The 21,708-nt window shown below is 35.4% G+C and overlaps 1 protein-coding gene across 1 annotated transcript in view; it reads left to right on the plus strand.

The window, feature by feature from the left end:
* The first annotated feature begins 649 nt into the window (after window positions 1–649).
* Window positions 650–21,708, plus strand: part of SLC7A11 (solute carrier family 7 member 11) — an 80,419-nt gene continuing 59,360 nt past the window's right edge. The window contains exons 1-4 of the mRNA XM_050790236.1: window positions 650–1,939; window positions 6,876–7,002; window positions 11,012–11,127; window positions 20,083–20,208. Coding sequence (XP_050646193.1) covers window positions 1,663–1,939; window positions 6,876–7,002; window positions 11,012–11,127; window positions 20,083–20,208 — 646 coding nt within the window. The 5' untranslated portion in view covers window positions 650–1,662. The remainder of the gene's footprint in view (window positions 1,940–6,875; window positions 7,003–11,011; window positions 11,128–20,082; window positions 20,209–21,708) is intronic.

Below are 21,708 nucleotides of genomic sequence, written 5' to 3' on the forward strand. Positions count from 1 at the left end.
ATGGCAAAGCATTGAGGTGGTGTCATTTTCTCAGGTGCCAACACAACAGAAAATGGTCTGACCTTTTCGATGCTACTTTCCTAATGGCAATTTCTTATTTCCTTCTTTGATCATCCTGACCATACTTGACTCCCTTCTTTCCCTGCCAACCTCTTGCACACAGGCTTTTTGTTTGTGGTTTTTGTTCAAAGGTTCAGAAGCATATTTAATGGTGCATATAAAGCTAGCTTCAGGGTAATGATAACATTCAATTCTTCCCACTGCATTCAAAACCACATGTAACTATAGCCAAAAATGATATCTAGGATTTCTTTTCTTTTCGTATTTATTTTTTCTTGACACTTGGTTGAGAAAGTTAGAAGGGTTTAAAAATGTTTTGCCTTTTTGACAATTACAAAGTAAATATTTTAATCTTAGCTTACATGTTTAATGCATTTTAAATTTATAATCATAATATAACAATAGTTTATATAATGTGGAAAAAGTCATACATAATATCATTACTTTCTGTAACTACTATTCTGTGTTTTCCTTTACAGTCTTTTGCTATATGCATATTTTTATGTAATTGTAATTGTGTAATTTTAAACTTAGAAAATTTTTTTGGTAATTCAAAGGAACAATATGTATCTTTTACATTAGTTAAAAAAAATCACCTTGTGCTAATGAGAATCAGAAAATGACTATTTTCTGGAGTCATGGTGAATTTTATATTTGTCACACTCAGATGTGATTTAAAATGTTGGTTTATTATGAGTAGTAAGAAATAATTTTATCTTTTAATGTTGAGGAAGGCTTACAGTTGTATGTATGTGACACAGTATAAAGTGTAGAATCTTTTTAATTTTGTAAATGTTAGATTTGACTGTATTGCCTTATAAGAAACTCAAAATAAAAAATAAAAATAAGCATTACACAAATTATGAAACTCAAACTGTGTTGTTATAAAAAATGCAGCTTTAGGATACATTCTACTCACAAAACAGTCATGTGTAAAATGTTTTTATACATGCATTAAAGAAAAAGAAACTCCTTAAAATGAAGTAACTATTTCCTGTTTCATTTTGTTTGAACAGCTTTTGTTGCTCACTACGAGTTGCTTTAAATCTCTGGGAAGGTCTGTTCCGAATTTACTACTTCTGGATTGGCCAAAGTCTCTTTAAAGTGTGTGCTTTGTTCTCTAAAAAGCTTAGGTCAGTTGAGCAACAAGCTCCTCCTGTTTTTTTTTTTTTTTTTTTGAAAAAAAAAAAGAGCTGAGTAATGCTGGAGCCTTCTCATGTGGCTGATGCAAACCTGGAGAATTTGCATCATCATTTAGCTGTAGTAAGTTGGTGTGACAGGCAGGCGCTTAAATACAAGCCCATGAGGAAGCTGAGCTGGTTTGTAATGATAGGGCGGCAGCAGCAGCAGCAGCGGTAGAACGAGGAGGTGGAGGACTGGGAGCACGATGCATACACAGGTGTTTCTGATTAGTAATTAGCCGCTGTGAAGGATAAAGCACACCTTTGGGTTTTTACCTGTGAACACTATAGGGCTGAGAAAGACAGTCTGAAAGCAAAGAAAGCAAAGAGGAAGACCTCGATCAGTAACACCAAGAGACACCAAAGTTGAAAGTTTTGTTTTCTTTCCCTCTGTTTTATTTTTCCCCCGTGTGCCCCTACTATGGTCAGAAAGCCTGTTGTGTCCACCATCTCCAAAGGAGGTTACCTGCAGGGAAATGTTAACAGGAGGCTGCCTTCCCTGGGCAACAAGGAGCCACCTGGGCAGGAGAAAGTGCAGCTGAAGAGGAAAGTCACTTTACTGAGGGGAATCTCCATTATCATTGGCACCATCATTGGAGCAGGAATCTTCATCTCTCCTAAGGGCGTGCTCCAGAACACAGGCAGCGTGGGCATGTCTCTGACCATCTGGACGGTGTGTGGGGTCCTGTCACTATTTGGTGAGTGCAACTTTTTCTCTGGGGGGGAGGGGGCGTGGCTGTGGGACTGGAAAGCTTGCTTTCTGGGAAAGCAAATGGTCATTTTTGAGGAGTGAATGGATGGCAAAGGCCACACCAAATTTTTAAAATTTTTGTTCAGGTACGTGAACTACCCAGACGCAGAATCCACTGTTGGTGTGATCTGGAACGCCCTCAAATTGTTTCCTACAGGCTGTACTTTCTTTTCCTGACTAAGACAGGCTATTTTCTGACTTTTCCCTGTGGGATGAGAGCAAAGACTAACTTTCATGACCCAGTAAAAAACATGCACACTTTCTGTGCCGGGCAGTTGTGCTTAGCTTGGGCACTCTGGCAGCTGGCATGTTGAATGAAACGCCTGTGAAGTGGAACCTGGCATGGCCTATTTAGACATAGAACGGAGTGTTCAGCAGAAGCCTTACTGACTTTTTATTAGCCTAACAAATGGGTGGCAGTCTTTTTAAAAATATTTTTTAAGTTCATATGCTTGTCACCTCTTAATATCCTTTCAAAAGTCCTTGGCATGAGAGAGAAATGTATGATGGCGCATAACTCAATCCCTATCATAACGGGGCATATTGCAATGGCCTGAGCAAATTTCAAATTACTTTTCAACCTTTCATCTCTTCTCAATACCCATACACTTTTGCAATATAAGTTTTAAAACTTCAGTTGGGTGTTAGTTTTCTGTGCTTGCCCAGATCTGTTTTTATCATTTATATTTCACTTGTTCTCCAGGGACACAGATAATTTGTCCACCTGTTCACTGAATTAATCCGAAGGGAACTGGTAGAAGTATAATTATGAATTTTTCTTCAAAATTTATGTCTCTTCTGTTGATTTGAGAATTAATAATAAAGAGATAAATAAATGCCCCTTATGAAATAGGCAAATTACTAGAGAGCTACCTGAGTTTGTTGTAAAGATGATAGAAACTGGTGAACTGTCAAACATTAAATTTGATTTATGCTATGAAGATTTGTTTACTCTTCTTGGGAAAGATTCTATACTTTAAAGTTGCTCTTTGTCTTAACTCTAGGACTAACACTAACAAGTACTAACACTAACTCTAGGACTAACTAACAAGTACTAACTCTTGTTCCCATGTGTACCAATCCATTCATTCTTTCCACTCAGGCCTTGTGATGTTTTAAATCATTGGTTTGACGCTCATCTAGATAACTCAAATTCCTTTTTTTTTTTTTTTTTTTTTTTTTTTTTGAGATGGAGCCTCGCTCTGTTGCTGAGGCTGGAGTGCAGTGGTGTGATCTCGGCTCACTGCAGCCTCCGTCTCCCAGGTTCAAGCAATTCTCCTGCCTCAGCCTCCTGAGTAGCTGGTACTAGAGGTGTGCGCCACCACGTTTGGCAAATTTTTTGTATTTTTGTAGAGATGGGGTTTCATTGTGTTAGCCAGGTTGGTCTCAATCTCCTGACCTCATGATCCATCTGCCTCAGTCTCCCAAAGTGCTGGAATTACAGGCATGAGCAGTGACACTGCTCCTGGTCCTCAAATTCCATTTTTAGGAAGAAGTTATTTATTTATTTTAAATAAAACTTGTTAAAACAAGGTCATAGTATAGAAAGATTTATAGAGGAATTATTTGGGGTTTTTAGAAAGAGTTTGTGGTATTATTTATATGACTAACTTGTGCTTTATTAAATAGTCAGTAACAATTGTGTATCATTATTTCCCAGTATTACTTCCCATCTTTATAAAATAATCTGGAGTAATACCATTACAAGAAACTCTAATAGTACCCTTAGCCCTATTAACTTTAAAATAGCTCTGGTGTATGCACTTGTAGATGAAGAGAAACCTAATTGTTGATCATCTTAAATGACTTTGTGCACCTCAGTCTTTAAATCTTCCTACAGCACTTTATATATTCAGAATAAATCAATATCTAACCAGAAAAACCACAACCAGTTTACTGGACTTTGCATACTTATGTGCATGCAGCTTCCACTATGGGATTCAATTTTTGCACATAATAAAAGATTATTCAGATGTAATAAAATAGATCAGTATGAGTATTGAACTAGTTAAAGTGATGTTGACTTGCACTATGAGAATATGCTTATGCATAAGTATTACATATCATCTTAAGCAGAAGCTCAAGAACAATAAAAAGAGAGAAACAGCTAAGGAGACTAGCTAACATTACACTTGAGCTGGTGTTCTTTGATTAATAATTGAAGGGAGTGTGCTTTTGTATTAATCTACTTATCTTTATTTGCATTGCATTTGTCACTTAAGTTACCAGAAGCTTCTGGACAGGAGTGCCTCTCTAACAGTAAGCAAAGCAAAATGTAAAGAAAAAATAATCCTTCTTTTTAAAAAGACTCTAGAACTCTGGGATCAACTGTAAAGAATCTGTACATTTGGTTTAATACATACATATAGTTTTTTTTTTTAAGTGAAGGGTCAATACATGGATTTTTACATCTTGTTTTGAACTTTTTTCATCTGGGCAAAATGGTTATGAAGCTTTAGACCTTTAAATGAAAATCATTCCCCCAGAACTCAGTGTAAACCTAGGGCAACCATCCTGGAGTTTCAGCAAAGCATACAGAGGTCTAGGTATTGATTCTCTGACAATAAATTCTGAGGTACTTAAGACTCTTTCCAATAACATTTTATATTGGATCCTTTTCTGGACAGCCTACCAACATGGCGAATGTTCCCCCATGGAGAGTGAGTTGCAACTCGTTATAATTAGTTATAGGTAGATGAAATATATAAGTGTTCCCCACATATCAGTCTGCAGACTAGTTACTACGGAATTATTTGTGCAAATTTTAAAATGATAGAGATTCTTGAATTTCTCTTGTGGACAATCTACACTCTCTTGATGAGAGTCTGTTTTTCATTTGAGTGTTTTCGAATTAAAAATTATTCCCAGACCAAGCATGGTGGCTCATGCCTATGATCTCAGCACTTTGGGAGGCTGAGGCAGACAGAACCCTTGAGCCCAGGAGTTCCAGACCAGCCTGGGCAACATGGCGAAACCCTGTCTCTACAAAAAATACACAAAAATTTAGCTGGGCATGGTGGTGCGAGATTGTGCCACTGCACTCTAGCCTAGGTGACAGAGCAATACCCTCTCTCAAAAAAAAAAAAAACCCAATTATTCCTAGGTGACTTTGATGTCATGACAAGTTTAGAAATCAGATATAAAATATGTAACACTAAGATTTCACTGAATATCCAAATTATATTTATGTTGGACAGTTCTGTCTAAATTATTATTAATCAGTAATACTTCTCTACACTTTTATTCTCAGATGTAGCTTGGAAAAAAGTCGTGTTCTTACATTTGAGCACTTGGCAGTACAGATAGAACTTTTCACATAATGACAGGATATATTTTTTATTTTCTTGTTAATTACTCAAATTAATAAGTATAGCTATATTTCATGTGATGCTTGCCATGTGTCAGGCCGTGTACTCTCCTAGGTACTCACTGCCACATCTATACACATAATTCCCTTATGAGGTAGAAACTGAGATCTCCATTTCACAGAGAGTGAAACTGAGGTTTTGTGGAATTGCATATTTGTCCAATTTTATGCGAATTGTATCGTTAAATATTAAAAATTTAGCTTATAGTTAATTCGATCTGAAGTACACAAATATAAATTATAGCACCTCATTTTAAAAAGTATATTCTGGGCTGGGTGCAGTGGCTCACGCCTGTAATACCAGCACTTTGGGAGGCCGAGGCGAGCAGATCACCTGAGGTCGGGAGTTTGAGACCAGCCCGGCCAACATGGAGAAACCTGGTCTCTACTAAAAATACAAAAAATTAGCCGGGTGTGCTGGCAGGCGCCTGTAATCCCAACTACTCGGGAGGCTGAGGCAGGAGAATAGCTTGAACCCTGGAGGCAGAGGTTGCAGTGAGCAGAGATCGTGCCACTGCACTCCAGTCTGGGGGAGAGAGTGAGACTCTGTCTCAAAAAAAAAAAAAAAAAAAAGTATATTCTCACTGGGCACAAGGGCTCAGCCTGTAATCCCAACATTTTGGGAGGCCGAGGTGGATGGATCTTCTGAGGTCAGGAGTTCAAGACCAGCCTGGCCAACGTGGTGAAACCCCATCTTTACTAAAAATTCAAAAATTAGCTGGGCGTGGTGGTGGCCACCTGTAATCCCAGCTACTCGGGACCTTGAAGCAGGAGAACTGCTTGAACCTGGGAGGCGGAGGTTGCAGTGAGCTGAGAGCGCCATTGCACTCTAGCCTGGGTGACGAGAAACTCTATCTCAAAAAAAAAAAAAGAACAAAAAACCCAGAGTGTACACTTCAAAAAACATTCAATATAGCCTTTTATAGAAACAGAAGGAGTCAGAATTCATTTTGTTGACAAAATATATCCTACAAATTAAATGAAGGATATGCAAGGCATAGAGTCCATAGTTTTCTAAAGAGTGGATACAGCTTATTTATTTCGATTTTCCACGGAAACATAATTTATTAAAAGGGTTCTCAAAAAATAATTCAAAAAAAAGTTAAAAGCTAACTCAAACATTTGGACTAACGCCTTGTCTCGGTGTGAGGTTGTGTTCTTCTAAAAATAGGTCAATATTATTGACATCTCTCTTTTCTTTTTCCCCTATTTCCAGGTTTTCATCTCAAAATTCTGGAACACATGATATTGTTGTAGACACGTGTCTTTGTCATTTCAAGTAAAATTATAGTGTTCAAATAGAGTGAACTAAATCTCAGCTGTGAGGATGTTAGAAGAGGAACTTGGCGGGTCTTAGCAATTAGATGACGGTTATTTGTCTTGAATAAGGATGCCATTCAGACCAAAGGAGATAGTTACATCTCAGGCAGCATATAAACATTATTGTATCCATTTTAATGCTAGGTGTCTTGAAAATGTGTTAAATTGGTACCATTTTGTGACAAATATTTCACAGGAGCCTTGTCTTATGCTGAATTGGGAACAAGTATAAAGAAATCCGGAGGTCATTACACGTATATTTTGGAAGTCTTTGGTCCATTACCAGCTTTTGTACGAGTCTGGGTGGAACTCCTCATAATACGGTAAGAACATAGTAGAAAGAATTAAGAAAAAATAAACCAATTCATTCTTATGAATCACCTTGATTATTTTTAACTGGTTAAACATATGCATGTCATGTGACTACGTGTAAACATGTCTACCTCAGGATATAAAGCTTGTGATAAAATACCTTTCTGGATTAAGATATTTTTAATGCAATTTTGTCACTGACAAGCAGTTCACCAGCAATGCCAAACTATTAAAAGTATCTACCTTTCTTTAACCCTCAGCTATCCTCTTTGACACTTCTAGGAGAAAGATGCTTACCTGAAAGCATATGAACATGAAAATTCACCTGGATACCTTTTGACCAACTAGACAAATTAAATATTATACTAGGAATTGGAATTTTCTCTTATTGTAGATTATATCACTAAGGCATTTAACTTTACTTAGTCATTGTGATGAAGACCCTTCTGTGCCTGACAACTTAATTGGTCACCAAGGCTTATACTTTATAAAAAACAGAGTTTGCATGACAGAGTCAAATGACTCATTTCCTTATGTTAAACAAATCAGGAACTACAGTTCCAAACGCCTTTTTTGATTTTATTGTTGTAACAATGTGTTTACATTCCTGCTTGTCTCAGTTTAAAATCAAACTGAATAGTGCCAAGTCACTCTGAATAGCAAATTTCCTTCAACTTTGTGGGAAGCTTATGATGTCATATGAGCATTTCAGAGTATCACAGTTTCTTAAGGCTAATTACTTCTATAAAATGTGATGTGGACATTCTGATTACAGAATTTAATGGATATTACTAGGGAAACTTGCTCTTATCAAACTTACCAAACATACATGATTGAGAGCTCATGTGAGCTTTTATGGCTAAGTGCCAATAAGTGCTAGTTAGTACTGACTTAACACTAATCATGAGTTTTACAGTGTTAGAAGTCTTTTTTTTTAACAGAAAAAATATCTTCAAAGTAGTATATACTTCATGAAGTCTTTTTCATTTTAAACAACTCTGCATTATTTAAAATTGTTATAATGATATAATAATAAGTATTTTTTCCCTTTTCTAAAATTCCTGTATCAGGAATGTACTTTCTGTTCCTTTTTGGTTATCTGAATCTTATCTGCTCTTCAAAGGTCATCTTAAATCCTATCTTTCTCATAATTAATTTCCAGTTTATTCTAATTTGTTATTTCTTTCATCTCTAAATTCTTCTGAAAATGCTATCTCTGCTTCACATTTGACATTGAACATGATACCTTCTATTCTTCCTTAATATTTTAGATGTCTATATTTTGTTTCCCTTTTAAAACTGCCAACCTTTCAAGCATATAAAGATACGATCTTTTTGTAACCTGTATAGCACTTAGGTCAGTGCCCTTTTTTCGGCATATATTAAATTATTTTTGAATAAGTAATTGAAAGTTTAAAGTTACAATATATTGTGTATAACATACTCAGCATTCAAATACATGTACTCCTTATTTAGACTGCTGACCTGTCAGGCTGGTGGGCTTTGGGGCTTAATACAGTTGGACTTGACTCCATCTTCAGCCATGTATTAGTGTGTAACTTTGGCTCATTGCTTGGCATTATGATGAACACGATCATTCCATATAAATGTAGCTTATATCTTATGGTAGCACAGATAAAATATACATCTATTAATTTATTTATTCCACAATCTGCCACTGAATGGTAAATGACAATAGAAAGAGATCTAAAGTGAAATCAGTCATGATTTCTGCTCCCAGGTAGCTGATAATCACTTATTACTTTAATTAAAAAGAAAAAAAAACTACTTTTCTCTGTGTGTGTGTGTGTGTGTGTGTGTGTGTGTGTGTGTGTGTGTGTCTGTGGACAGAGGAAAGTACCTTTGTATTCTAGAAGATTTAAAATATGCTTATGTATCTCTTTGTCATAACATACTGATTTTGCTGAGTTGGCCTTTTAAATATGTAGAATAACAAATATCATGAGGAGGGACAAGATATCTAAGTATTTAAACATTTCTCTTCTTTTACTAATACCCATAGTTCCTAAGTACTTCACATTAAAATTATACCTTTAGATTAAGTTTGTATTGCCAGAAATAATCTGTAAAACACAGATTTCAAGGAGAGAAATCTTACCTATCATTACACAGCAGGGGTCATTAAACCGAATTTGCGTGTTCACTCTATATTTAATATATATTGGGTTTCTACTATATGTTAGACACTGCGCTAAACACTGGAGATAAAATTGTGGTTAAGATAGATACGATTTTGTACCCTTAGAGCTCCGAGTCAAGTGGGAGGAAATCATTATCAGCTGAGAAATCACATAGGTAAATATAAAATTGCTACTGTGATAAGCACTGTGGAAGACAGGCCAAGGACTTCAGTATGAATATACTCCAAGAGATCTGGCCCAGTCAGAGGCTGGAGAAGCTTTCCCTGGCAAAGGAAAATTGAACCAAGATCTGAAGTTTATAGCATAGTCAATGAGTTGCAGAGGCTGCAGGCAGAGAAGATTCATATCCTTCTAGTAGGAGGAAGCTAACTGAAGAAATAAGGAGAGCTTAGACCAGATGGAGCCTTGAATGCAATGTGAAGGAGTTTTGCATTTCCTGAACATATTTTGAAAGCACTAAAATGACATGATCAGATCTTAAATTATACATCAAAAATTGTATAAATGATGGAGAATAGGATAAACAGTTTTGTTTGGGGAAGATGGGAGGGTGTCTAGGAAAAGAAGAAAATCAAAAACCTTATGCTGCTCTCCAGTATCAGCCAGCCAAAGTTGAGAACATGTAATGGTGGTTGGTTTTCTGATAATCTATGGATCAGGCATGAATGTTGGGTAACTACGAGAAGAAAGAGAAGCTAAAAAGGAAGTTTGACATAAGAAATTAGATAATTGCCGGGGGGCGCGGTGACTCATGGCTGTAATACCAGCACTTTGGGAGGCTGAGGCAGGTGGATCACCAGGTCAGGAGTTCAAGACCAGCCTGACCAATATGGTGAGACCCCGTCTGTACTAAAAATACAAAAAATTAGCCAGGCATGGTGGCTTGTGCCTGTAATCCCAGCTACTCAGGAGGCTGAGGCAGGAGAATTGCTTGAACATGGGAGGCGGAGGTTACAGTGAGCTGAGATCGTGCCACTACACTCCAGTCTAGGCAACAGAGTGAGACTCCATTTCAGAAAAAAAAAAAAAAAAGAAATTAGATAATTGCACAGACTTGCATGTTTATGGAAAAAATATGCATTCATATATACATACATCTAAAATGAAAAGGTCTGTGCAATTTTCTCATAAAAATATTTGAAGAATTAAAATAGAAGGATGTATTACCTATATTTCTATATACTTGAATTTATTTCATATTCTTGTCCCATTTATATTTACTTAATTGTATAAGATTATAATAAATATATTATTTTTAAATTTATACTTTATATCTGATTGTTACTATAGGAGTAAGAATAATCACTTGACTTTGAGTTTTTGTCTGTACAGAAAAAATAAGAGTAAAACAACATCAAGTATTTAGGCATGTATTTCCAGAGAATACGTAATACTAATTTTTTAGGTTGAGTATTGTGTTCATTCTTTAGACTATGCCTTGACACATTAGATCTGTACGGCATTAACTAATTCATAATATGGCTGAAGTTTATTTACTGACTTTTTGAGAAAGAAGATGGCTTCCTGTAAGCCTAGCTCTGTCGAGATCTTATGTAATAAGCCGGATTTTGAAGGAAAAGTCAAATATGGGAGAGCAGGGGAAAAGTTGGTAGTACTTACCCTTGTTCCCAAGAATATGTGAAGTTTAAAAACTAGCCACCAATGTTATAGGAAATATTTCATTTGGAATGTCTATGACAACCTAATCAAGTATGGAATTCTGAAAACTATACACTTTCATATTTAACATGTTGCATATGCTAAATACACTCAAGGTAGAACAATCTAATGAAATTAAATTTAATAAAAATGCTATTTTTCCCCCTGTGGTTAATCTAAATATATACATTTTTTTTAGCCCTGCAGCTACAGCTGTGATATCCCTGGCATTTGGACGCTACATTCTGGAGCCATTTTTTATTCAATGTGAAATCCCTGAACTTGCGATCAAGCTCATTACAGCTGTGGGCTTAAGTGAGTATTATAGCTATATATGTAAAAAAGGAAAAAAACAACACAAAAATGATTGAATACAAAGTGTCTTTAGACTTTTTGCATTGTAGGGTTGCCTCTCACGTCATGTTCTTCTTGCTTACAGTTCCAAATTTCTGCTGGAAGGATTTGGAGTGACATCCAGTATTGTATTCCACGCCAGTTTTGTATTTGGCCAATAGATATGATGGCTAATCTTTTTAAATAGTAAAAATCACCTTACTAGTAAAATATTAAGTCGGTTATACATGAACAAGACTTTTAAAGAGGAAACCCCAATTATTTTAGAGATTATTTAATTGGAAATTAGCTATATATTGAATTATATCTTATGTGTATTCGTGGAGTTACCTTTATGTAGTGGGTGTGTAAGTTGTGTTTATACATTTTGTAGTGTTAGCAGCTGTCACTCCCAGTGTTATAATGTTAGCTGCCTGTTGTTGGTCATGAAAAGAGTTTTCTTTCAAGATTGATTATTAATAGTGTTTTCCAACTAGATTTCTTTATGGTCTCCAAATTGAGAAGTTGTTCATCTTTTATCAATGGGCACAAATATTCATTGATTTAAAAAAGAAACAAAAAGAACATGAACAAAATTACATGAGTGATATGAAGCCATATATGACTCTAATTCCCCAAAAGATGCCAGGTACTAAATCCTTAAATATGGGAAAGGATAACTTAATTCTGGGTGCCATTTGAATCACTGTCTTAATCAATATGATCACATTTAACCAAGTTTTAGCTACTTATAAAGAGAAAGCTACACTAACTGAATTGCATAATCATGGAAGAATTTTTAGTTTGTATGGCTAAGATGTTTCAGTGGGATAATGCCTGAGATATTGCCTGTAATTTACTTATTGCCTGTAATTCATTTATTTTTTTAATTAAAATTTAAAAAATAGATTTAGTGGGTACAATGCAGTTGTGTTACATGGATATATTGTGTAGTGGTGGAGTCTGGGCTTTTAGTGTAACCATCACCCAAATAGTGTACATTGTAGAAATTAGGTAATTTTCATCCCTCATCCTCCTCCTACCCTCTCATCTCTCTGAGTCTCCAATGTCTATTATTTCACACTCTATGTCTATGTGTATACATTATTTAGCTCCCACTTATAAGTGAGAACATATGGTATTTGACTTTCTTTTTCTCTAATTCCACTTAAAATAGTGACTTCCAGTTCCATCCATGTTACTTGCAGCAAAGGCATTATTTTATTTAATTTATTAAGAACACAATAAAAATGGTAGCTATTTATACTTTTAGTAAAACATCATTTGAAGTTCCATGAGACTAGAGACCTATTCATTGCTGCATTTCCAGCCCCTCATTTAGCTCCTAGCATGTTGTTGGTGCTCAATAAGTATTTGTTGACTTGATTTTCTAAGAAGTCTAAGAATTTTTTTCTCCAGCAGAAAAGTCTATCGTCTGTTTACTTGTTAAACTTGGAGGATTAGACATCTTCGATATATTTCCAGGCAGTGGGAAAATGATAAAAATGCAATAGACTTTGCTTCGTATTATGTTCAGATCTAGCAGTCTAAGTTTTTGTGGGTTGAACCATTTTAGCATAGTGGTTGCAGTTTAGGCTTTGGAAGCAAACAACCTGGAACTGAAACTTGGTGTTACAATTCTTAGTGTTGTGAGCTTGTGCTAAGTTTTAAACCTGTTTAAGCCCCAATTTTATTTCACAGGAAAATGCCTGTGAAAAAATAATCTATTAATATCTTGAATGGGTGAAGGAAGATGAAACTAAGCCAGATTTTTTTGTTTAGGTCAGATTCTTTTTCATTATATTTTCTTTTTTCTTTCTTTAGCTTTTATTTTGAGTTCAGGGGTGCATGCGCAGTTTGTGACATAGGTAAACTCGTGTCATGGGGGTTTGTGGTACAGATTGTCTCGTCACCCAGGTTCTAAACCTAGCACCCAAGTTATTTTTTTCTGATTCTCTCCCTCCTTCCAAACACCCTCAAGTAGGCCCAGTGACTGTTGTTACCCTTTGTGTTCATGACTTGTCATCATTTAGCTCCATTTTGTACATGAAAACATGCAGCATTTGGTTTCTGTTCCTGTGTTAGTTTGCTAAGGATAATGACCTCTAGCTCCATCCATCTTCCTGCAAAAGACATGATCAAAGTCAGATTTTTAAGACCATTAACGGAGTGCCTTGTCTATAGAATGTTCTTGATAAGTCCACTGTTCCACTAAGGGATTGGACTAACAGCCATTGTTATATTCACCATTTTCTTGTTCCTCGAATGACTGAGGCAGAATCATATCACAAATATTATTTTTAAAAAAGAGAAAAGCAGGGGTGGCATTTTTGAGAGCTCTGTAAATTAATAATAATAGTTATCAATTAAAAGCCATAACCAGAAGACTAAGTAGATTGCATGTAAACATTTATAAATTCACAAACTTTACTCACTTTGGAGTTAAAATTACATTAATAATAATGCTACATTTATGTTTTTATAAGTCTAGATAACTCTCTTCTTGTTTATCCCAATTTAATTAAACATTTTAAAGGGAAAATTAGTATTTCAGCGAATTAAATGAAAACTGCTCAAACTAAACTTTAAAACAGTTCTAGGAAAGGATAACTATGTTGGGATTTACAAAACCTCTGTAGTAGACATTGGTGATGAAATAGTTAACAAGGAGCCTGAATAAATCTTAGATGAACCCAGACGTTTCCTTTATTTTTGCCATGAGTTATTACATTCATTTTTAAATTTTGATGTTCCTTTTGCAAGCTTGAAATTCTGAGAAAGAAATGCGTTTCCATAATCAGCAACAATTAAAAAGAAAACTGGATATCCTTATGACTCAGTGGTGGGTAATGTAAATCGATGCCCTAATTGGGAAAGTCAAACTGTCTTTAAGAAAAATTTAGCTTTAATGGAGCAACAGGGGGTGGAGATGGAGATAGAGAAGGAGGAATTTATCTAGGGGCAAATCTCTCACATCCTGCTTTCTTCAAAGTGAGTCTAGGTGATTTTCTACCTGTTAGGGGTGGAAGGTTACCAAGATGTAGAAAATAGAGTTTAATTGCATGAATTGCTCCCCTGTGAACCTTGGGGAAGGAAACAATTTGTGGTCATTTGAAATCTCTAGTTAAGCATAGAAAAAGGGCAAACCTGAAGGGTCTTGCTACATCATAGAAAAAAAGAATTTCAAATTTTGTGAAATGTTAGCCAACCATTTGAGAGATGATAATGGGATAAGGGTAGGGGGTTAAGTAAATACTAATTCACCCCCAATTTTTTAAGTACTGTATTTCATTTCTGTCAAATTTAATGAAGATAAAAAAGCTTTTGCTTATACAAATTTTATCCATTCCAGTAAACATGTCAAGTGCATAGAAGTTTAGATGGAAAATCTTATAGATTCACATTTGACTGCTCTCTTGTAGCCCAATATTGTAATTACTTTCTTTCTTTCTTTTTTTTTTTTCTCTCTTTTTTTTTTTTTTTTTTGAGACAGAATCTCCCTTTGTCGCCCAGGTTGGAGTGTAGTGGCATGATCTTGGCCCACTGCAAGCTCCTCCTCCCGGGTTCACACCATTCTCCTGCCTCAGCCTCTTGAGTAGCTGGGACCACAGGCGCCCGCCACCACGCCCGGCTAATTTTTTTGCATTTTTAGTAGAGACGGAGTTTCACCATGTTAGCCAGAATGGTCTCGATCTCCCGACCTCATGATCCGCCCGCCTTGGCCTCGCAAAATGCTAGGATTACAGGCGTGAGCCACCGCACCCGACCTGTAATTACTTTCTTCACCTTCTGTAGAAGTTCATGAATTTTCACTGCTTTTATAGATTCAATAAGCATTGAAGTGTGCTCAATATTTAAAGTATTTATCTGTTCTGTTTTCCTGAAATTGAACCCTTTATAATGATACACTTGAATGCCAGAATATTATGATAAAAATATTCTCTTTAAGATATGAGATCTAGTCCCAGATCCATCCCTAACACCATCAATTGTTGAATGCCAATTTCCTTGCTAGTTTATTTTATCTATACAAAATAAAGATGAGCTAAGAGCCCCATCCTAATTCTCAAACTTTTGAAAGTAATTGGGAGGAACAAACAAAATAACATTTGTGATTGTATTGTGAAAAAAGTTAGCCAGTTCTACAAATGTATTACTTTATATTCTTCTTGAAATCTATATTTTCCTGGCACCATTAAATTACATAAAAGAAAATCTAGGACTATTTCTGTGTTAACACTTCAAATATAGCATATGAAGTGGCTCTGTTTACATCTTTGAAGTCTGGCTATACCTACTTCTTTTCTACCATAAGTAAATTACCAGCACCACCAATTCTTAGGTAAATATACATAGTATTAAAATATACAAGTACTGCAGAACAACCATCATATACTTTCGGAGGATGACAAGTAAAATGTGGAAACAAAGGGTCCTGAAATCCCAGCTAACATAAAGATGAAATTTTGCAGAGAGAAAGAGCCATCGTGAGTTTAAAAGAACTAGGTACACTAATGGAATCATGTATGTCTTTTGAACTACTTCCTCATTGTTACCTGGGAACTAATTAAAAGTGTGGGCTCCAGAGTTAGATTACCTGGGCTCCAGACTCACCTTCACTGTTACTACCTATGCAAACATAAGCAAGTTAAATAATATCTTGAGTCTCAGCTGCTCATCTGAAAAATAAGGTCGATAAAATGACTATGTCATAGAGATATGAGGATTAAATAACATTATTCATGTAAAGTGTTTGTAGAATGTCTGCCATGAAATAATAGTTTATATTTATATATTGCTTAACATTTTTATTCCCAATAGTGAGATCCTAGATATAAACTGTCACTCTGCTTTTTAAAGTGTTTGTTGCTACATATCTTCTCTAAAATTAATGCATCCAGGAGACGAATGCTGATAAAAAGATAAAAGGAATCCAGGCAGCCATTACAAAACAGCAGTGAAACAACCCGCTTTATCTCAACATGTAACATACTTACACAGTATCCATATATTTTATCAGTTTAGCACAAAGTACTCAGAATTCAGAAGCCAAGAAGAACCTGAACCTGGGAGAAAACCCAATATATCTAGACTCTGTAATCTCACTCTTCAAAACCCAAAGATAGACTTGAATTACACAGTGCAGAGAGAACTACTTGCCAGTCCTTAAATCACAGCTTTAGTCCTTAACATTCCCCTAAACATCCTCTTCAAATATAGCTTCCTTCAAATATGTATTTCTTATCTCCAGGATTTATAGATATAGCTTCCATTGCCACATTTCAGTTCTTAGGAAACTGCATCATAAATAAGTAAATAAAAACTATATGTCCCTGTATTTTTATTCTGGTAAAATTTAAGGCGAGCACACAAAGAATGCCCAAACTGATATAATTATTTCCTCATGTGTGAAATTAGCAAATTGTTATTCAAAGGAAGTAAAACTAGGACCAGAGAACTGGCTCAGATTTCTTTCATTATGGCAGTTTGGGCAGGTAGTATTTTTTAAAACTACATATTATTTGTTTCAGAAACTCAGAAAGCTCTTGCGTTTAGTGAATCCCAAATCCCTTTCGATATTGTTGGATAAGCAACATATATAGACATAAATTTCACTGTAAAGACACATGATGAAACAGCAGTTATAGCCACTGGAGAAGCTTCATTGTGCCTCTCACTGGCTGCCTTGTTACTTGTTAAGCTGTGCCTTCAGGGCAGTACAGGTGCATCTCAGCTGGAATTTGGTGTACCAAATAATGAGGACAATGTCTGGATGCTCAGATAAAGCAGGGCTTTGAGAACTCTTTGAAAAAAATTCATCGTTTTTTTTTTCTTAAAAAATTTATTGAGGTATAATTGACATACAATAAGCCATACATGCTTTAAATGTACAGTTTGATAAAGTGTGATGTATGTATTCCCTTGTGAAACTATCACCACAATCAAGTACCCAGGAATGGGATTGCTGGATCATATGACAGATTTATTTTTAGTTATTTAAGGCACTTCCATACTGTTTTCTATAGTGGCTATAGTAATTTACATTCCCACCAGCAGTATACTAGCATCTTAATGAGAATTTTTGTTAAGCTATCTGAGAGGAAAGCAGGATGAGATGATCAATTCATAGTATCTGTTGAATTATGTCTTCCATTTGCCTGAGAAAACTTTACAAAGTGTTTTATAAAATCCCAAATACCCAGGGTTTTTTTTTTTTTTTTAAATATTTCAATAGGCATTAGGTACTTATACTCTTTATGAAAGTAACAAAACCTCTTTCTTATTTTCAAACATATAGATGGCTAGTTGTTCCAAAAATAAGAATGCCTCACTCTCTCTCCTTCCTTCCTCCTTGCCTGACTCTTTTTCTTTTTATCTTTCTCCTTTCCTCTCCTTTCTTTTTCTCTCTTTCTCTCTATATAACAGTTCTTTTCTACTGCGGAAAGAACTTTCATAAATACAGACTGCTTTGGGTTTTAGGAGCCCTATTTGAAAGAAAACACTGCCCTTTTGTTGCTGGTGGCCACATGAGACAGTTTTTTCACTTTTACACCAACGTTGAATCTCCTTAATTAAAACAATAGTCATTATTGTATAATGACTCATCGTACAGTCATTTGCATAGAAAAGGAAAGGAACCACTGGATGATGGAGTGGGGAGCAGAGTTACACTAACATTTTCCATATATAAGTGCCTTATGTTGGGGAGACATAAATAATTTTATTTTTGTGATTCCTCTGATAAAATAATGCACTTTGTGATTGACGACAGACCTGTCTATCCCTTCATGTTTTCAACTTCCAGCACAGATGAAATATGCCCCCTTAGATGCCCCTGTAGCTTATTCAGGGGTTTGGCCTTTTTGGTCATTCTCATAATTACTCCTTTGAAATATTTCTTCATTAGTAACCCCCTATTTCACTTGGTATGGGATCTTCTGGTCCCTTATTTTTCCCATCTTGGAGTTTTTTCCAAAAACAAAATGTATTTTATTGCTTCATTTACTTTTTAAAATTTTCAGCTTTATTGAGGTACATATGACAAATAAAATTGTAATTTTAAGGTGTACAATGTAATGATTTTATTTATATATATATTGTGAAATGATTATCACAATCAAGTTGAGTTAACACATCTATCATATCATTTAGTTACCCCTCTTTTTTTGTTTTGTTTTGTGGTGAGAACATTTAAGTATATTTCAAATATACAATTCAGCATTTGAAACTATAGTCACCAAAAAGGTATATATTCATTATAAAATGTATTAAACTATTCCTAAAAATAAATTTAAAAAACTGAAAATTATTTAGTATTCCTATAAACACCTGCTGTTGATGTTTTGGTAAATATGTTTCCAGATCTTTCTATTACTCCTTCCTTCCTTCCTCCCTCCCTCCTTCCTTCCTTCCTTCCTTCCTTCCTTCCTTCCTTCCTTCCTTCCTTCCTACCTCCCTCCCTCCCTCTCTTCCTCCCTTCCTTCCTTTCCTCCTTCCTCCCTCTTTCCATCCATCTCTCTAACTTGCTGTATTGATCAGTAATATGTCATGAATATCCTTTCTTATAATAAATATTTAACTGCCTCATAATTTTAAGTGGCTACATATAAACTATTAAAATGATATACCTTAATTAGCCTTCCTTTAGGAGGTTTAGGCTATTTCCATTTTTTTGCCTTTAAAGATTATGTGTTGCTAACATTTGCATTGATTGTTAAATTCTGAAGTGAGCTAGTAACTATATTAGGCAATGAAAACTGTGAGGCAGACTCATTACTATACATAAGAAAACTTCCAATTGCAATTTGAATAATAAGAATTCTGTAGGAGTTTTGTTTCTTTGAGAAATATCTTTACATTTTTAATATCTGTTTAGGGAGAATATACCTTTATAAAGGTTATAGTTAATAACTGTAAATGTCAGGAATAAAGTAATGTTTTGGGTTGTTAAAACTGAGCATAAGGTTGTGGAAAGAGTATAAAGTTGAAATCCACTGTCTAGAATAACCTCAGTCATCCCAGCAGAGTAGGGGAGAAAGGTCTTAGAGCATCACCATTCCCCCTGTGCCTTAGATTTTCTGACTGAGGACCCAGTTCATTCATTCAACAAAAATGTATTAAGCTACCCAGGCCAGGCATGGAGCTGGATACTAGCAATACAGCGATGAATAACCCTTGCGCTATCCTTGAGGTTTTCATGCTCCACAAGGTGTCGAAGGTGAATAGTTATTGCTGCTTGGGAAATTGTGGATAGCGTCAGTAAGAATGAAAAATTCTGCTGGCTTGAACCTAATGTGCATCCTAGACTGGTTAGTCTTTTGCACTCATCACTTAGAATATTGTGCTCAAGCCCTAAAATATATCTTGAAAAACGATTCTTGTACAGTAGGTTGAAAGTCGCCCCTTGACATGCTAATTAGAAAGAAGAAAACCAAAAGAAAAGTGCTGCCTGAGGCTAGTCCTGAGAATGAAAAATAAGATCTGAACCAACTTCTACATGTCTTGCCCTTTCTTGAGTGTGATCCACGGTGGCAGGCATACCGTCATGGAGACAGAAAAGAGTTGCCACATCAAGCTAGAGAGTCAAATTCAGCCATCTGATTGGATGAGGGTTTGGTTAGAAGACATTTTTATAGGATTGTCAGAGTACTACAATATATGCCCACTCTTACATACAGAGAACAAGAGAAGAATTCCTATTGTCCAGAGGTTTTATCCACATTTCTCAAACTTTAATGTGTATAGAAACCAGCTGGAGAACCTGTTGAAATGTAGATTTGTATTCATTAGGTCTGGGGAAGGGCCTGGGATTCTGCATTCCTAAAACAGCAATGTCAACACTGCTGCCTCATAGATTGCCCTTTGAGTAACAAGGACCTAAAATGTCTTTGTGCCGTTGAGGATTCACCTTTTGTAACTTCATCTATTTGTTTGCAGCTGTAGTGATGGTCCTAAATAGCATGAGTGTCAGCTGGAGCGCCCGGATCCAGATTTTCTTAACCTTTTGCAAGCTCACAGCAATTCTCATAATTATAGTCCCTGGAGTTATGCAACTAATTAAAGGTATGGACTGAAGTAAATGCTTTTTAAAATACTTATCTGCTTTTGGTCTTTTTTAACACTAACTTTTGCTTGTACTAGCAGAATCCTTAATTAGTCTCTGCTTGTGGAACTTAAAGTCTATATTGTCATCTAATTGATTTGAACGGCTGCTACATTGTGAGTGAGTTGGTTTTTACAGTTGAATGGCAGAAAGAGGATTAAGACTGGGCCAAGCAACAAAATAAGACATCAGTGAATTTTCTAGGTGTAATGGTTTGAAGTGAAAACTCAAAGTGGAAAAAAAAAAAAACTGCCATTTAGTTTTAATTACAGATAAATATGTCTTTTTTTTTTTACTTTAAAATTGTCTAATAATAGTAATAAAAATCAAAGAGAAAAAGGTATCTGGAAAATAATAAAAGATGATCAATAATTCTTTGACTTTCTGGTTATTATTCCTTTTAAATTGAGAATGGTATCCTCAAAAGAGGAGTCAATATCGGAACAGCATTCCTAAACACCAAAATTATATCACGCTAAAATAGTTGTAAAAACTTAATTTTTATTGTTACATTATTTTTAATATAAAATTTGCATTTCTGTGATTCCTCGCTTTATAGAGTTTAACATTTAATTTAAAAAAAGAAGTTGAGAGGTGATACTTAGAGTTTTAGTTGTTTTAGGAAAGAAGGCACGTGCAGTTGCTTAAATTCAGTGGAAATTGTTGGAGGACAGAGATTCACATGTGTTATTTAATTAGCAACAGGAATATAGCAGGAAATAAGAAAGTGAGAAGAGATTGTAAAGGAATGACATAACTTGGGCATGTTAAGTATTTAATGTTTACATTGATATTGTCTGTTCCAAGAAAGGGAATTTATAGAGAAATTTAATGATGTTGCAGAAGAATTGCACCAGGCAAAAGGAAATGCCAACTTTTGGTAAAATCATCACTGTTGGTAGAAGCATTAAACAATGACAAACACTGAAAGATCAGCTACTCTGCAGCTGGGAAAGGGAGCTGTTGTTGCCCATTTAATAAGCCTAACGGGAGATTTTAGAGCTCTGCTGGCGGAAATGCTTTTATGAAATCCGGCAACCGCAGCCAATGCAGAATAAACACAATGTAGATTTTGACCGTTAGAGCTTGCTCTGAAGAGAAGACAGGAGCTTGCTCTTCTAATACACCTTGGCCTCCACAGAGCTAGCCTGCTCACTTCTATCTTATTCATTAGGAATGTAGGCACAATAATCTGTTTTGTTAGTGCTTTATTTTTCTGAGCTAACTCTTCAGTCTTCTGTAAGGAGTTTCTTCAGTATTTGAAAAGTGCAGAATCTCTGGGTCATTGGCTGTTCTTTAATACTAGTTTAGATTCCAAAAGATTATATGCTATCCCTTGAAACTAAGATATATTTTCTTTCTTTTTCTTTTTGGTGTAATGTAAGACACTGTAGGTAGCATTATAGACTATATTCCTTTTTTACTGGGTATTTATATATGTATATGAGGAAGGGTTTGGT

Source organism: Macaca thibetana, chromosome 5 (assembly GCF_024542745.1).
Source record: "Macaca thibetana thibetana isolate TM-01 chromosome 5, ASM2454274v1, whole genome shotgun sequence".
NCBI classification, from domain to species: domain Eukaryota; kingdom Metazoa; phylum Chordata; class Mammalia; order Primates; family Cercopithecidae; genus Macaca; species Macaca thibetana.